Source organism: Penicillium manginii (genome assembly GCF_028828005.1).
Source record: "Penicillium manginii strain IBT 31320 chromosome Unknown utg000004l:1.0-7231830.0:1.0-7236170.0, whole genome shotgun sequence".
NCBI classification, from domain to species: Eukaryota; Fungi; Ascomycota; class Eurotiomycetes; order Eurotiales; family Aspergillaceae; genus Penicillium; species Penicillium manginii.
Window position 1 is genome coordinate 878,790 of NW_026643105.1, and position 16,836 is coordinate 895,625.

Here is a 16,836-nt window from a genome sequence, read left to right on the forward strand (position 1 = left end):
ATGTGGGCCGGGGCAACCCGTAGTTAGGTAGCATAGGGTATTTACTACTAGCACTGGAGGCATATCAGATGAAGATCATTCATTTGAGCAAAGGTCATAATTTATTTAAAACCATAAACACTTGAGGTATACATGATTCTCTATCGTGTCTCGTTACGGTGGAGTGCCCATCAGTAGCGAGGCATGTGACCAGAATCTTGGCACGGAGCAGCAGGTCACCATTTGCTTGAGATGACCTTGAATTTAGATTTATATATGCTTTGATCATCATTCTAGGTACCTGATCGTGACAAGGCAATGTTATGTGAATCATTTGCTGAGTCAACCGACACAGTCGGACTTCCCTCATCTCCAAAGCCCGGCCTGTTCCTCGATCGATCATGATTCATGATCCACCTATGCACTTGAGGTGCAACATGTGACAGATTACAGTAGTTGACGACATGGAACGACACAGAACCTCACAAGCAAGAAAAAAGGAGAATGAACTTGTGTAGGTTTATCCATGACCTTGTTTTTGTCTGGCCGGGCCTTGTTGGGGTGGTGGTGGGTCCCTGATTTTCCTGCACGTCAAAGGTGATTGCCCCACTAATCTGGTTTGAGCGATGACGCAATATGATATCAGTGACTCTCCAGCCCATCTATAAAACACACCCTTCCTGCCCACGAATTCATCTTTTCTATCTTCCAAGAACAACTCTTCTACCTTCACAATCAAATTACTATCTACCACTTTTCCAACAACTCTTTTCATCAATTCTCATCATGGAGACTGTCAAGGTAAGCAGCCAGCCTCCCTCAGTGTCAATTCATTTTCGTCATCACTAACATGAACACATTCAGAACGCCGCTCAGTACGTCAGCGAGACTGTCCAAGGCACCGGAGCTGAGGCTTCCAAGGAGGCCAACAAGCAGGTCGCCAAGGACAACGATGCCAGCGTCGGCACTCGTGCCTCCGCTGCCAAGGATGCTCTGGTCGACAAGAAGGACGAAGTGTCCCACGACACCAAGGCCGACGTCAACAAGGGTAAGCCTATTCCCCAAGACTTCATTTAATTTCAATCAGACACTTACAATCCCACAGAGAAGGCTAAGAACTAAATCATCTGCTCAGCGCAATGATTAAGTGATTCACTACGCCGACACATTCAGATTTGTTCCATTTTTACAGGCGGACACGAGGCTTACGACGATACATTCATATGTAATCTACGAATAAGATACCATTTTTATTTCGAAACCTCTCTTAAGTAGTCATATACGTAGCTTTTGCCAAAGCTATTAGTTATGCGGTACAAGTCTATTTATAGTACGCTTCGACACTGCCGAGGAAAGTATTCTCTTCTCAATCGTCAAAGAGTGTCTTGCACTCTCGATAATTGGTATCACGAAACAATAAAACTGTTTGTGATAGTTTTTTACGATCGGAAATGTGGCGAAGCTTGTCAAGATGTGGGGGTGGGGGACCGACTTTTGCCCACTTTTCCCCACATATTTCATATCCAGGTCGGGGTTCAGAATTCTATAAGACGAGGGTCTTCCGCACGCCCATATGTTTATTCTACAGGGTCCTACTATGGGATATCATATTCCAGAGTGAAAGTAGCATACGAAAAATTTGACTCCTTCCCATAATCTACAAGTCACTTTCCACATAAGAATGCGTGGTCTTCTTTGTGCTGCGCTCGTCGGGCTACTGGACAGGTGCTTGTGTTTGCAGACCCCCACAGCTTCCACAACAACGAAGGGTGTACAGTTAGTCACGGAATCTGCCGCTATTGATAGTTCCTTTACCTATACAGGGGTGACTTCAGCCCGCTATGCAACCTCACTTCATACACCTCTGACATTTCCCGCCCCATTTGCGCCAGAATTTGCCAAAGTATCGACTCTCCTTCCTACAAATATAAGTTACACTGACTACAAACTTGAACCTTCTCAAAAAGATGGTCCAAATGGAAAATATGGGCAAAGTGCATTCGCCGAGCTATGGGCCAATATCTCCTACACTTCCTCGCCACCCTTCACAACGATTCGAAACCCTGGCACGATGTCTGGAAAGGAATTGATTTTTCCCCCGGCGCTTTATACAAGTTCAGAGAAGTCGAATTTGAAATTGCCTGCAACTTTTATCTGGGGCGTCTCCGGTAGCGCTTGGCAAATTGAGGGTGGTCTACAAGTTGATGGTCGTGGACCGTCCATAATGGACACAGTCGGAGCCATCCAGTCCAATGATAACCAGTCCGATGCAAATATTGCAGACATGGGCTATTTCCTTTACAGAGAAGATATTGCACGCTTAGCCGCCATCGGGATACCGTATTATTCATTCTCAATTTCATGGACTCGGGTTGTCCCCTTCGGGATTGCTGGATCACCTATTAATACTAAGGGCCTTGAGCACTACGACGATGTGATCAACACTTGCCTTGAATACGGAATCACTCCCCTCGTGACATTGAACCACTTTGACTTTCCTTTGAGTCAAATGGACGATCTGCAAACACTGCCCGAGCATTTTCTCTATTACGCAAAGCAGGTTATGACGAGGTACGCGGACCGTATACCGTTCTGGTTCACCTTCAATGAGCCAAATGTTGGAGTCGAGTATTTATTCAATGGATGGAATGATCTCACCTCTATTATGGCCGCCCACGCAGAGGTGTATCACTGGTATAAAACGCAATTAAAGGGAACTGGTCAAATAAGCATGAAATTCGCCAATAACCTCGCCGTCCCCCTCGACATATCAAATGCAACCCACATTCAAGCCGCGCTAAGATACCAGGACTTCATATTGGGGATCATGGGTAATCCATTGTTCCTAGGACAACAAATTCCAGCCGACGCTCTTGCCACGGCAAATCTCAATTTAACTGCTCTGACGAAGGGGCAAATTTCACGCTTTCACGGAACAATGGACTTTTGGGCCTTTGATCCCTACGTCGCACAATTTGCCTCGCCTGCGCCTGAAGGAATTGCAAATTGTGCTGCAAATCCATCAAGCAGCGCATGGCCTTACTGCGTAATAACGTCTAATATTCAAGCAGATGGTTGGGCGATGGGAGATATGTCAAATGCCTACGCTGCAATTGCCCCCCAATACGTTCGTCAACAGCTGAGCTATGTCTGGGAAACATTCAAACCATCGGGCATTTTGATAGCGGAGTTTGGCTTCAATCCAATCGCAGACCACCGGCGCCCGGTTGATGCCCAGAGACAGGATTTGGAAAGAACGCTCTATTACCAAGGTTTCTTGTCGGAAATGCTAAAGTCGATTCATCTGGATGGCGTCAATGTGATTGGGACGCTTGCTTGGTCTTATGTTGACAATAATGAGTGGGGCAGTTATGAGAATCAGTACGGGATGCAGACTGTGAATAGGACTGATGGGAAATTTGGAAGACGATTCAAGCGAAGTATCTTCGATTATGTGGACTTTTTTCATCAGCACATCGCAGGGGGGTGATAGAACGCGAATCATGCCCACGTTGCGCCTAGACTAGCTGACGAATTTCGCATCTATAAACACCATAATTTCATGTTAGAGCTAGCTTTACCTTTGACAGAAGCCTCGAACCATGAAACTTTGCATCCGAATGACCAAAATGTCGGAGAGAGCGCTGGTGGCGATTTGGATGCTTGAGTCATCGAGGTAATGCCGTTTGATGTTCCCGTACGGCCGTAGTCGTCTATGGCGTATTAATCTGACCCCACCCTGGCGGCTTCTCCTTTATTTTCCCTCCCTCAGCTCATCCATGTTGAACGAACAAGCGCACGGTCATATGAATGAGATATTAAGCCCAGAAAATGAGATCGCTAGCATTTTGTGTAACGTTCGGGCTTTTTTTTTCACCTGCACCCAAGTTTACACATACAAGATGACAACACAGCTATTTTCGGCCTCGATCTTCCAGGCCGTTATATTCTCGTTGTAATTATGGAATCTATTATTGCACAGCGATTGCGGTCTTCTGCAGACCTTCCTTCAACGCAAGCTCCAGTCCATCCGCGACCTGATCTGGCACACTCAGGAAAGCCGAGTGTGACCCATCCGCATGGTAAGTACCCGGGTTACCCAAGGCCTGAGCAAAGGATTCCTGAATTTGGAGCGGCAGAGCTTGATCTTTGTCACAGAAGAGATAGAATGAGGGCATGTCATGCCATGGTTCGTGCACGGACTTTTCCAAGAAAGAAGGCTTAGGGTGTGGCTTGAGGTTAGCGATAGCCTGTTGCTGCGCAGCCGGGGTCATGTCGTGGTAGAAGACAGTTTCTTGCTCGGAAGAGTAGCAATACCCATCATCGGGACTCTGGAGCCATGTCAGCTAACACACTTATATAACTTCAAGTTCAAGGGTTTGCAAAACTCAATACCTTTAGCAACATCCACGGAAGCCAGTTGCCACCCAACATGTCGATGACCGACTTGCCCTTGGGAGTAACAAAAGCGGCCATCCAGACCACTTGAATCACACCACCGGGGAGGCCAGCCTGAGCCCGTTGTGACAATCCAAGCCCTTCAACGGCGCCTGCACCGACCATGCCACCATAGGAATGGGTCACCACCACGATTTGTCGTCCCTGATCAGCCAACTTCTGGATGACATCCTTTGTAAAGGAAATATCGGCATGTAGACCAGTCAATGGATCAGCAGCGCCGACAGATTGATTGGCGACAGCCTCAGATTCAAATCCTCGCTTGTTCAGCAAGTCGCGAATGCCGTCGAAGGTGTCTGGGGTGTGCCATGCACCAGGCACGAAGACAAAGATGGGGCTGGTATTGGCGGCCATTTTTCTTATTTGAAACTTGCAGTTGTCACTCAATCTGGTGGGACTTGACTAACATCGGGGCAGAATGTTGCTTAAAAGGGGCCAAGGGGTAGGTTGGATACCTCGACAAAGCCACGTACTGGCCATCGTGCTGGGACTGAAGAACGGCATAGAGGGAGATTCTAGTCCTGAAATGGGAGATTGCAGTCACGCCAGCCGTTTAGCTACATCCTGAAGGATTTAGTGGCTGACATGTCTTGGTCGGAAGTTGTCCGCGGCCCAACTGTTTTCGAGATCGCGAGGCCACTTGCTCCACTATGCCCCAGGCGGCTGAAAGATCTACAAGCCACAACACCAAACTAGCAGCAGCACCGTTATTTCGCTAAATTGCGGATATCAGTGTCACTTACCGAAGAAGTTAGTTTAGTCATTGGCAGGACAGTTCTGGTTGAGGATCACCCGTTCTTGACAGAATCTAAAATGCCCCTTGTGGGCTCTTACTGCCGGGAATCCTTGGGGTCAAAAAGGGTCCCCCACGTGTGGAAGATAATCAATATAAGGCTTGGCTCTAAATCCCTGCATATTTCTTCAAACTGGAATCCTCTTCGTTTCAGTCCCCGCCACCTTCGTGACGGTTGAGCTTATTGCAACGTCCTCAGGCGTGCTTGGTGAGCTATGGCATCGGCGATGGATATCCACGAAAGCCGCCAGGGGGAGTTTCGAGCGCAGACAATCGCCATGACCGCTCTGGGATTTTTTTTTCGTGATCTTGAGATTTCTTTCGCGGAGGAGAAAGGGTTTGCAGTTTGGGTGGGATGACTATACGATTGTGCTGTCGGTCGTGAGTTTGAGCCAGCCTAAGTTATTTGTCCAGTTCTTGAATTGACTTTGACGGATACAGGTATTTCTTTCTGCAACTTGTGGTCTTAACCTAACCAGTAAGAAAAGAGAACCAAGCCGTGACCTTTCTCATCCCCGCTTTTCTAACGACTGCTATGCTAGTGATCAACTATGGGTTGGGGCGCCATGCAGCCGCTCTCCCAACACAGAACATCGTGACCATTGCAAAAGTATGAACACTATCCACTCTACCCCCACAGAGACTTATAAAACGGGATTCTTGCTTACGCACACATAGTTGCTCATGGCTTTTGAATGTGTCTACTGCACAACAGTGGGAATTATTAAGATCTCCATATTGCTCATGTACGCCCGCATATTTCCGACGCGTAACTTCCGCATCGCCTCTTATATCCTGGGCGCCATTGTCGTGGGCTGGGTAATTGCTATAATTTGCGTGAGCGTATTTCAGTGCAATCCCATTGCCAAGGGCTGGAATAACAGTCTACCTGGTACCTGCATCAATCTCAAGGCTTCATTTATTGGAAATGCGGTCCCGAATATTGTCACGGATATAGCTATTCTTTCTTTGCCGGTACATGTTGTATGGGGTCTACATGCAAACCTCACACATCGACTTTCGGTAATTGCGGTATTTCTTTTGGGCAGTTTGTTAGTTTCCTCTCCCTTCAGCAGAACCAACTTCCAAGGTTCCAGGTGGTCTCTGGTTTCTCGTGGTATTCCGAGTGAAAATATGAGCTAACATTTCCTTCAAATGAACAGTGTGGTATTTACAAGCGCCTATCGGTTTTCTACACTCTTCCAGTTTGATCCTACCGATACCCCCTGGACACTCGCCAGGGCCTGTACGTGGTGTCTCATAGAATGCTCCAGCGGAATCATCTCCGCCTGCCTGCCGACCTTGCGACCGTTGTTCATGATGCTTTCATCAAAATTCTCCAGCACTCTTGGCACCTCCCATGCACAAACGAGCGATTATCACAACTCGGCGCTTAAAAGTACGGGCGGGGGGCATTCAGCACTCCGGCCCGATTTGAATTCCAAGCAACGTATACGACTAGAAATCAGTCAGGCAGACGACGCGTCGGGGATGAGGTCCCATTAAATTCAATCAGGGTGCAACGTGATATGACCTGGCAGGAAACGGTATACGATTCTCCAAGACAGGACGCTTAAGGAAAGTCAATTAAAATGTTTCTATACTCAGTCAAAATGGCTTATAAAACATAAGTTGTAGATTTATGCAAATGATAATTCCGATGAATCTATCGGATCAAAGCATTTAATGAACCCCCAGTATCATTTCTTGAAAAAGAAGCCAAGTCCATGATTCTCAAACCATTCTTTGTCCTTCGCCCAGCCTCCGATAACCATGTCATTTCCAATCTTTACAACATCTGCAATTTGTTCTTTGCTACCCCATCCAGGCACTCTACTACCCCAGCAGATTAGGTGAACACCAACGTGGATTGCTGTGCGGAATGCCAATTTGTCACTCAAATTGCCATATCCCTCAAGGAGTCCTTGAATGATCCACATGCCAGCCTCTGACCCTTTGAAAAGGTTCGTTTCGTATAGCTCAGCGATCATCTGCCCGAGATCTAAGGCCCGAGTACCGATTTGCGCCAACTCCCAGTCAACAACGAACAGAGTGGTATCCACTTGACTGGCAACCGCAACGTTGGGAATAAGAACACTAGGGAAGACCATTTGTTAGCAGGCTTTCCATCTGAAGAAACCAAGCAAAATTCAAAATTGAACATACTTCCCAATCCAGAAATCACCATGGATAATTCCGAATTCATCGTCGTGGTCCTGTTTCGTCAACTCGGACGCAGCAAAGTCGCGAACTTGTTCAAACACATGGCGACTCGGGTCGAGGATATCGGGGAAATTCGCAATAGTATCAAGCAACATGGTGTAATTCACCCAGAATTTGAGTTGTCTCATGCTTTCATTTTCGCCGAGGGCTGCCTTGCATCCCGATTGATCTTTGCTGTTGCCCCAGTCATGAAACGATCGCAGCCAGGATCCGAGCGCGCGACCGAGAGCTTCAGCCGATGATTTGGATAACTCGCTTGACACATCAGAAAGGAGGAAGGTCTTCAAATCAACAGAGCCAGGGAGATCTTCCAAAATCTGTGTATCTGTATCTGTATCAAAATGTAGGAGTTCAGGTGTTTTGACAGTCACACCAGCCTCAACATATGGCGGTAGATCGCTCAGTGTGCGGAGAATGGCCACTTCAAAGTGCTACGCAGAAATCAGCTATCGTGTCCATTCCCGACAACGAACAGTGAGCACAGACACATCTCTTACTATCAATCTTGAAGTTCGGATTCGATGCAGAATGTCCTTTGGTATGTTTGATGATGATGGATTTTGTGGACCCGGATAATGTGCCCCGATATACGAAATTGGCAGTGCCACCGGAAAGTCGACTCAAAGAAGAGCATGCAAAAGAAGTCGGTAGGAGACTTTGAGAGATCTGCTCACGCTCATCGTCTTGATCCACTGGATTTGTTGCCATGTTGGAGTATGCCTTTTTAGCAAACAAAGTATGGAGAAAGGTGAAGTTGGGTATATTCTTAACAAAAAGAATCCGGAGTACCGGACCTCACTTGAAGCTGTGTTTGTGGGGGAAATGGAAACAATATGTGGGTTGTTTTTAGCTATGCTGAGCATATTTAATACTGACCGAGCGAAGTGGGTCTCTTTCAATCAATTGGAATATTATGTGAACAAGTCGCTTCCGCGTACTCGCCGACCAATGCATGACAGGAAATGACTCATCTCGTATTCCGAATGAGGAGCCCGAATTAGCATTGAATACCCCACTCATCTCAATTGGCGAATGTCAGTTGAAAATGGTTGAGGAAAGGGTCGGTCAGTCTATGAATGATGAATTTCTAGTATAGTATTCGAATTATTCAAATTTTAATGAGCACAAGAGACTCTTTCAGATTTATACTTAGTAATCTTAATTCACACCGACAATAGCGATTTCTCTCAGGATCTACTAATAGCAGCGTATTCAGCATCACAGCTTCCCTGTAGCGACCCAGTATACATTATAGTTATAGCCCTGGGCGTCATAGAATGCACTCAGCGTAACATTCTTACCATCGGCAAGAGAGGTGAAAGCAAGACTGGAATCCCCTATGCGGTGGATAGAGTCAAGAGCAATAGATGGGACATTATTCACTGCTTGATCGCCATAGTTGCCACTCAAGACGGTCGGGCCATACGCAACTGCGACCATGCTTGAATTGTCGTTGGCAACTATCGTACGCAGGCTCATGGGAAGGTGGACTTCAACGACATCCCCATCAGCCCATGAGCGCGAAATTTGAGCATATGATCCCGGAGAAACCTGAACATTGGATAGAACTCTCCCATTGACTGTTATCTTAGCGCCCGACGTCCAGTTTGGAATGCGGATATTCATTTTCCATCTGCCACGGCCAGAAACCTCCAATGTCGTTGTGTCGTCGACGGGGTAGGACGTAGATTGTTTTAAACTAATTCCCATCTCCGGCCACTGTAGGATTGAAGAAATGAAGAGATTGATAAATAATGTCGATTCGCTGTAGAAATAGACCGAGTCCATCAATTTAGTGTTCGTTTCTAGCGCTGTGCCTTGACAGCACCAGAATGAGTCGTAATCTGTACTCCAAGTACCGCCACCCCAAGCAGGACCGACACCACGACGACCACCAGCATTGAGAGGAGTGAAATAAGTAATATGACCATGGTCCGTATCGGGATTCTGTTGTCCTAGGAGATGATTCAGTAACGCATTTTCGTAGAAGTCAAAATATGCGCTATTCTTAGGATCGACAAGCCACAATTCACGAGTCAACTTGAGCATGTTGTAAGAATTACATGCTTCACAAGTGTCACTCGTAAGATATGCAGCAATAGCATTTGGGGCGTGAAAGTGCTCAGCTTGACTATTGCCACCAATAGCATATGTGTGCGCATTGATATTGATTTTCCAAGCGTTGCGGGCAATATCCAGATACCGAGAATCTCCCGTGGCTTTGTATTGGCGAGCTGCCCCAATCCATTTAGGAACTTGAGTATTTGCATGGAGACCATCAAGTTCATCTTCATCGGCTGCGAGGGGGGTCAAAAACCACCGCATGATCAAAGCGCTTGGCAACGGTAAGCCATCTAGCGTCGCCAGTTTGGTGGTAGATGTCGGCCAGAACTTCATTCATACCGCCAAATTCCGTTTGCAGTATTTGCTGCATTTTATCGTAGCTGAAGGACTTTGTGCGTTCATCGACCCACTGGGCCATGGAAAGAAGGACGTCTCGAGAAGTTGTGTCATTCAATAGGCTCCAGGCGTCCAGGAGCCCGGCTAGCGTCTTGTGAATAGCATAATAAGGAACGTTGCCGTTTGTTAGAGTGGAATTTTCAAGTTTTGCAAAGTCTGATTCTGGGAAACCAGATAAGTAACCATCTGTAAAGCTGGCAGCTTTGTTGTTGGCCTGGCACTTTTCCAACTCGGTAACAAAGTAAGCTGCTCGATCGTAGCATGTTTGGTCGTTGAGTGCAGCATAGCATTGGGCCCAGGCACTGAGGAAATGACCCTGAACATGCGAACGGAACGGGAAGTCAGGAGCGTCCCATCCGCCGTTAGGATCTGCCTGCTGTGTATCTATTCCATGGTTCACCCGGAAGACATAGAGAAGTCTATCCACATCTATGTCTTTCAAATAGTTCAGGGTGCGGTCTTGATTTTCCAGAAAGCGATTTTGGGATAATTGAACATTGCCAAGGCCAAATGGAAAAGCAAGCGCGCCAATATCCGGTTTGATACTCGAGTGCCCATTCACCGGAAAGCAAAATTCAACTAAAATGCAAAGAAATATGGCTAAAAAGCCTTGCCATCGTGACCCTTTGGAGTACAGCATTTTGGGCTGCGCGAACGACCAGGAATATTAAATCCTCGTAGAAATATCGATATAAGGCAAGACGGAGAAGCTGCTCTGAATGTTTCAGTTACCTTGATCGGAAATAATTGATTTGGAGAGCCTTCCAAATGTTGATAAGATAATACTACATATAATATTTCAATCTCCGGCGGGATAAGCCGTAGGCGGATTATAGATGCTTGGAGTGTGATGAAAGTTCAATTTTTGAGGTATGCATTACTGTTGCTTTGGGGTAGTTTTCTATTCGAATGCTAAAGAATACTAGTATATTATCGAGCAACATTGGCATCTCGTGAGGGGAAATGCCCACCTGGGCATCCGGGCGCCCGCCGGGGAATTTCCACTAACCCCACGGTCGGTCTTCCTGCGATGGGAAACTGTCCGGTGGGCTTGTCGATCATCCGGCTTACCTTGAGCACTGATTGAGTGACCCCTTTTTAGTACTCTTCAACGGTCAGGATTTTGATTGCCTCATGCGACATGAGTATAGTATATGTCGATCAAATTCCCCTGGAGTCGGAATCACTCCGAGAGCTGGGGTATATGCGCCCTTTGGTTGAACTACGACGACGTGCGACACATTCTCCTCAGTTACTCAAAGTTCTCAAACAAGCATCTTTCTAAAAGTGGAATGGATCAATAAGAGAGAGACGTCAACCTCACCCCTGCATATACATGCCAAATAAAGAAAGCCGTCCGCTGTATGCATTAGGACAAGTTGATTCGTTTCGTGTTGCTTACCAATTGGCAAGAATAGATTAAATGATGTAATTTAATTTCCAGACATGGACTCGGAGCTCAATAATCCAAATGCCGAGGCTTCTAAGATAATTTTCCTATCATTTACTCCCTCTGATTACGGTATGACTCCGCGACATTGACATCAAACTTTTCAGCACTGATGAATGCGCCGTAAGATGAAAGATTGTTGAAAATATGGACAGCAACTAAATTTCCATTTTTTCGCGGCGAAAAAAGAAACTTAAAGAAGCCTAATATTAGGAGTATTTTCAGTGCCTTAGTGCGAAGTTGTCGGCCCATTAGGCTAGTCTTGTACTTGTGTTACGGTTCTAGAACTTGACGGTAGACTTGGCGACTTAGATTACCCACCGCAAAGGAGAATTTCAAGCATTTACAAGCGATAGAAAGTAAGCCTTATGGTTCATTAAAGAAGTTATGAATTGGTTCGTGCTCGTGTGATGGCCTTCTCGTTTGGAAAAAATACAGATCTCTACGAATTCCCACAGTCTGATCATGCTAGTTTTCAGGTTCCACTAGAAAAGATCCCTTTCAAGCAACGGTGGAAACATCGGTGGGTCAGCAATTCATGTAACTTCCCTTCCTAGCCCTCTGCCAATGCTTCCTAGTGGAGAATCCAGGGTAAATATTTAGCTGTGCACTGGTAATCAGGATTACCGGCATATGAGAGCCGAGGTCCCCGCAGCTAATGAGAGACTAATGAGTTCTGTGAAAGTGACAAGAATTTTGGAAATCAAATACCCAAGGCATAATCATCGTAGGGAGTAGGCGGTTATTTCCATTGTTTTTGTGAAGTATACGTTACGACTCAATTTTGGTACCTATTGCGCCACGCTATCTTCTAACGATTTCAAGGTTCGGAAATAATTCAACCAAGTTCCTGTGGCTTTTTACGCCAAGTTAAAAGGGGCCCAGGCCGATCGTACCTCCTCATTGTCCATTGTGGAGACTCGGGACGCTATTCAAATTTTACACTGATTAGGCGGGAATAAGCGGATGATTTTCCCGATCCAGATCTCACCGAACGTACCGAGACCCAGCCCTAGTCCCGGTCCCTCCGATCCATGATTTGAGGCTCAATCAGAACCCAGTAAGATCATTAGGGTCGACGCCTCAGCTGGAAACTGTGCAGATGGATAACCTTAACCCTGGGTCAACACGTGGCTTAGCGTATTATTTCTTTTACCTAGGAGTAGTGATTAAGTGAAACAAATTTGAATTCCCCACGTTGCCCATTCGAGACAATCATGCCGAAGCACAAACATAAACAAGCGGCTGCCCCCCCGTGCGAACTTACTGTTCTCCTCTTTCCCAACTTGAACTTGAATATCCGTACCTAGGTACGTTCGATTTCATGATGAGAACCCAGTTGTATCTACTTAGCCTCCTGGCTCTGTTGGTAGTGGGGATACAAGCAGCAAGCTCAACTGCGACGCAGTTCCCTTCTTGCACTGTGAGTACACTTGTAGAGTGTTATAACTAAATACCTGGCGCTGACAACTTATTTCCCAGTTGAAATGCAATGAGAGCTTGTTCTCAAGTTGTTCCCTCACCAATAACAGCACATGCTTCTGTGCCAGTGACTCGCGCCCTTCTGCTTTACTGAGCTGTGTCGAGAGTAATTGCACAACCAAGGAATTTTTTAGTAAGTTTCACTTGTGTTTGATCAGCCTTTTCTCAATTTACCTAACACTCTCAGCTACAAAACGGCAGTATGAAAATGAATGTGACATTACGCCGCTCAAGGGCCCTCCAGTGGTCAGTGGGTCAACTCTGACTCCTTTAGTTCTTGCTTCGATTTTTTTTCGTGGCGAGGATATTCGCCAAGAGCAGTGGACTTGCCGGCGGGTGGGGGTGGGATGACTATACAATCATTGTTTCATATGTGAGTCAGTCGTTTTATCGGCTCACTATCGGTATGCTAACGGTAGGTAGTTCATGGGTGTTGCGATTTATGCCATCTATGTCTATAGTAAGTTGATGCTCCATCCAACGTTCCCCAGGTAAAAACTAACAAAAAGTAGTGATACGGTATGGCTTCGGTCGGAATATTTGGGACATTGATTTCCCCGATATCACCGAATTTTACAAGGTTTGATCGCTCTCCATCCAATAATATCCTGTAGTACTAACAAATGCAAGCTTTTCCAAGCTCTTGCAGTGATGTACAAAATCCAGATATCTCTCGCCAAAATCTCGGTTGTTCTCTTCCTTCTCCGCATTTTCCAAAGTCCGTTGTTTCGCTATATCGCATATGGTCTCATCGGCATAAATGCCGCGATCGGTATCACATGGGCATTGGTGGATTCATTTCGTTGTCTTCCTGTACACCTCACCTGGAATGGTTGGACGAACGAAGAATCAGGGCAGTGCATCAACTTCATTAATTCTATCCTGGTGAATTGCCTCGTGAACATTGTCGTGGATACGATCACTATTGTTCTGCCAGTTTGGGAAGTGAGCAAGTTGCAAATGCCGCTGCGAAAGAAGATAACTGTCGCACTGATGTTCGTTGTTGGCTCACTGTAAGTGTCCCCAAGCTTCACTTTCCATAGGCTGAAGAAGTACTAAATTCACGTCACAGCCTCACTATCATCGCCATTATCCGAGTTATTGTCTTCTGGAATAACCGTTGGGGTCTCAACCAGACCCTCGGTCTTTACCCACTCATCTACTGGTCCGTCATCGAATGCCAGATTTCTGTACTGTGCGCCTGTCTGCCTGCATCCAGAGCGCTTATTGCTCGTTGGTTTCCCGCACTGCTGGGTGGCTCTACCCGAGAGACATACGGGAGAACATACGGATCTGCGGCGCCAGGAGGTCGAAGCAACAGAGCGAACTACGGTCAAGATAGTGCGATAAATAAATCTGTCAGCTATTCCGTCAAGTATGCGGCGCGGTCACATAATGACGATTCGAACAGCGACGTGGAGCTAGTTGACAGAGACACAAGGCGTGGCCAGTATTAGTCAATTTCTCTGCTATCTTTAATTGCGTGTACTTAAAATAATGTCAATCAATGAGCTCTATAATAATATGATATAATGAGATTGGGCGAGTATAGCACGCGTAATGGCGAGTATTCATTAATCGGGGGACCTTAAGCGACTTTCAGTATCCGGTTGTACCTGATAAGAACATTCATGTAACCCTACTATGTATGTACTATTCATGAAAAATATGATTCAACGGTTCTCTAACGATAGAATAACTTTGTCTCTTCCAAATTGAAGTTGAACAATACCCCTTCGCATATTAATATTCTACCCTCTTATGGATCTGGCATAACCGTACAATGCCTCAGTGGAACCAATCTTTCCAATCTTCCATCAAAACAAACTTTCTCCAACTCAATGCTGCTGAAAGTACAGGGGGCGATAGCAAACTAAGAAGCTGGGATAGAAAACCCCGGCTTTTGACCTAAATCTTCCCTTGTAGATGAACCAGGATTCCTTCGGTCGGGATGGTCTGACAGGAGTCGGAAATCAAGCTGGCTGAGATCCCGCAGTCTTGAGATCCACATAAACTTTGCCGAGATTGAGATTTGCTGGCCGAAACGGATATACGGTCTCTCCAGACTCGTTCTTTTCCTCATACGTGGTTGTGTGTACCTTCCCAATAACATTTGCTTTAAACTGTACCGGGGGAGTCGACCAAACCTTGAGGACAGCTTCAGAGCCAGTTTCAATCTGAATACCCCGAAAACCCAGCGATGCCGAGCGTCTCATCAGCTCCTCAGCCAACTGTCTCATCAGTCCCTGGCCCTCGTAAGGACCACGTGTACTAGTGGCGTTACGCATCAGTACCTGACCGCGACCAGTGGGTTTCCATGAGGCAGAATCGCGCGTATCAAGTTCGTTTAAAGCCTTGTAGGCTGTGGCGAACAGGGGTAATGTCCCGATGATCGGCTTCATCTTTTCCATATCCAGCTCATCGATTCCATCGTATGCCATAGCAACTGAAACCAATGGAAAATCCATTTGACTCTCCAGGTCGTGTTCGGTAGCACTCGCGTCGTCCAGGTTCCAGTACAGCTTGCCTTCGGTAGCCGCAGACTCTGGTCGCTTGAATTGGTACTCCTTGTCAAAAATGCCAAGGGAGAATCCAGAGTCAATTTGGTGTTGCATCATGTAATGTCCCGTACGAAACATTTGATATGCTCGCTCAGTTCTGTTTTCAGGATACAGGACTGGCCACAGTGGAGAGGAGAACATATTTGTATGGGCGCAAATAGCCCCAACCCATTCTGTATGCTCTGACCCGAGAACGCGGATCTCATATCTCGGGGGAAGGGATGAATTCATCTTCCAAGGTTGATCGGAATTCGGGTGGGAGCAAAAGAGATGATGGTTTGAGGGGCTCCAAGGTGGAATTCAAAGTGCGCCCCGAATGGGGGCCAACTTGTCCATATGCACATAGCCCCGCCTTTCTAAAACAATTAATCTAACTACGTCCAATGGGGTACTTAGAAAGCTGTTAGAATTGAGCGCCCCCTGATTAATCATTGAGACTGATTGTGGCACTCAAGGTCAGTTGTTGAAACATGCTGTTTCTCCGTACGGAGTCAGGTGCCAGTACAACTGCCTGGTGTGCTAGCCAAACTTCAATCTAAGGTACAAAAACTATAGGAAGCTTAGCGTACCGTTTTTCACCTGGGCAGAATAGCAGAATGCTGGCAAGACTCGGAGTGATCTGCAAATATTTCGCCTAAATGGTAGTATGCCGTGGGACCAGAGTCAAAGACTGGGTGTTTATCATACTAGTAGTGTACCGTGGGTGATCTGGTCGGTAAATACTAGTATACTGGAGTCATTCCAAGGTTTGTATTGGTACAATTGTAGTAAAAATAGTATTATTGTGTGAGTCTAAAGAATAGATCCGGGCCTGCGTTTGCGGCTGAAGTGATTATCGTTGTTCTAATCCTCCCTTAATTAATAGATTAGATCACTTATCATACGCTGCTCGGAAGTAGCGCCGCTGTTTATCTCCGACACGATGGGGTCGGAAGACTGGAAGATGCTCACCTGGGCAGGTGATCAGAATGAAGTTGAAGCAAAGTTGAAGAGAGAGACGATGGGGAGTATACTAGTAGAGGAACGGGTCAACTTAAAAGCCCTGGCCTGCCCAGGTGACCCAGCGCTCGCGGACCGGGTTCCAAGGCTCATGGAAGTCCCTGCTATGTAGTTCTGAAGTTCTCCAGCTCTTACCCTAGGTAGCATATACTACTAGTAGTATACTATATACTATCACGCAAGGAAATACTAGTAAAAGGTACTGAGGTAGGTACTAGTACTGTGCTCTGTTTTTTTTATAATATTATCAATACCTAGGTACTCACATTCAAATTGACTGCCCAGGTGCCCAGGTGGATATCTTTCCTATACAAATTCAAATGTCGAGCGAACCTTCAAGTTGGTATTATACCTACAAGTTAGTTAGTAGGTAGTTATAACCATAGTACTACTAGTTAGTAGTACGCGTGAAAAGTGATAGGTTCTTTATA

The 16,836-nt window shown here is 46.2% G+C and overlaps 8 protein-coding genes across 8 annotated transcripts; 4 read left to right on the forward strand and 4 right to left on the reverse strand.

Annotated features, from left to right (window-relative positions):
- Positions 1-765: 765 nt before the first annotated feature.
- Positions 766-1,101, forward strand: N7533_004036 (uncharacterized protein; the record flags this gene model as incomplete). The annotated part of the gene is made up of 3 exons (XM_057100686.1): positions 766-780; positions 844-1,027; positions 1,085-1,101. The coding sequence occupies 3 exons, from the start codon at positions 766-768 to the stop codon at positions 1,099-1,101; spliced, it is 216 nt and encodes a 71-aa protein (XP_056960316.1).
- A 559-nt stretch (positions 1,102-1,660) lies between these two features.
- N7533_004037 (beta-glucosidase) lies at positions 1,661-3,469 on the forward strand (the record flags this gene model as incomplete). Its single annotated transcript, XM_057100687.1, has 1 exon — positions 1,661-3,469. The coding sequence occupies one exon, from the start codon at positions 1,661-1,663 to the stop codon at positions 3,467-3,469; it is 1,809 nt and encodes a 602-aa protein (XP_056960317.1).
- Positions 3,470-3,950: 481 nt separating this feature from the next.
- On the reverse strand, positions 3,951-4,791 carry N7533_004038 (alpha/beta hydrolase; the record flags this gene model as incomplete). Its single annotated transcript, XM_057100688.1, has 2 exons — positions 3,951-4,310; positions 4,375-4,791. 2 exons carry the CDS (start codon positions 4,789-4,791, stop codon positions 3,951-3,953), a joined length of 777 nt encoding a protein of 258 aa, XP_056960318.1.
- A 974-nt stretch (positions 4,792-5,765) lies between these two features.
- On the forward strand, positions 5,766-6,373 carry N7533_004039 (uncharacterized protein; the record flags this gene model as incomplete). Its single annotated transcript, XM_057100689.1, has 2 exons — positions 5,766-5,840; positions 5,909-6,373. The coding sequence occupies 2 exons, from the start codon at positions 5,766-5,768 to the stop codon at positions 6,371-6,373; spliced, it is 540 nt and encodes a 179-aa protein (XP_056960319.1).
- Positions 6,374-6,930: 557 nt separating this feature from the next.
- On the reverse strand, positions 6,931-8,161 carry N7533_004040 (uncharacterized protein; the record flags this gene model as incomplete). Its single annotated transcript, XM_057100690.1, has 3 exons — positions 6,931-7,327; positions 7,397-7,884; positions 7,940-8,161. The coding sequence occupies 3 exons, from the start codon at positions 8,159-8,161 to the stop codon at positions 6,931-6,933; spliced, it is 1,107 nt and encodes a 368-aa protein (XP_056960320.1).
- Positions 8,162-8,671: 510 nt separating this feature from the next.
- Positions 8,672-10,553, reverse strand: N7533_004041 (uncharacterized protein; the record flags this gene model as incomplete). Its single annotated transcript, XM_057100691.1, has 2 exons — positions 8,672-9,807; positions 9,857-10,553. The coding sequence occupies 2 exons, from the start codon at positions 10,551-10,553 to the stop codon at positions 8,672-8,674; spliced, it is 1,833 nt and encodes a 610-aa protein (XP_056960321.1).
- Positions 10,554-12,690: 2,137 nt separating this feature from the next.
- Positions 12,691-14,302, forward strand: N7533_004042 (uncharacterized protein; the record flags this gene model as incomplete). Its single annotated transcript, XM_057100692.1, has 8 exons — positions 12,691-12,786; positions 12,846-12,978; positions 13,033-13,091; positions 13,120-13,218; positions 13,269-13,305; positions 13,355-13,425; positions 13,476-13,858; positions 13,918-14,302. The coding sequence occupies 8 exons, from the start codon at positions 12,691-12,693 to the stop codon at positions 14,300-14,302; spliced, it is 1,263 nt and encodes a 420-aa protein (XP_056960322.1).
- A 516-nt stretch (positions 14,303-14,818) lies between these two features.
- N7533_004043 (uncharacterized protein) lies at positions 14,819-15,637 on the reverse strand (the record flags this gene model as incomplete). Its single annotated transcript, XM_057100693.1, has 1 exon — positions 14,819-15,637. The coding sequence occupies one exon, from the start codon at positions 15,635-15,637 to the stop codon at positions 14,819-14,821; it is 819 nt and encodes a 272-aa protein (XP_056960323.1).
- Between the last annotated feature and the right edge of the window lie 1,199 nt (positions 15,638-16,836).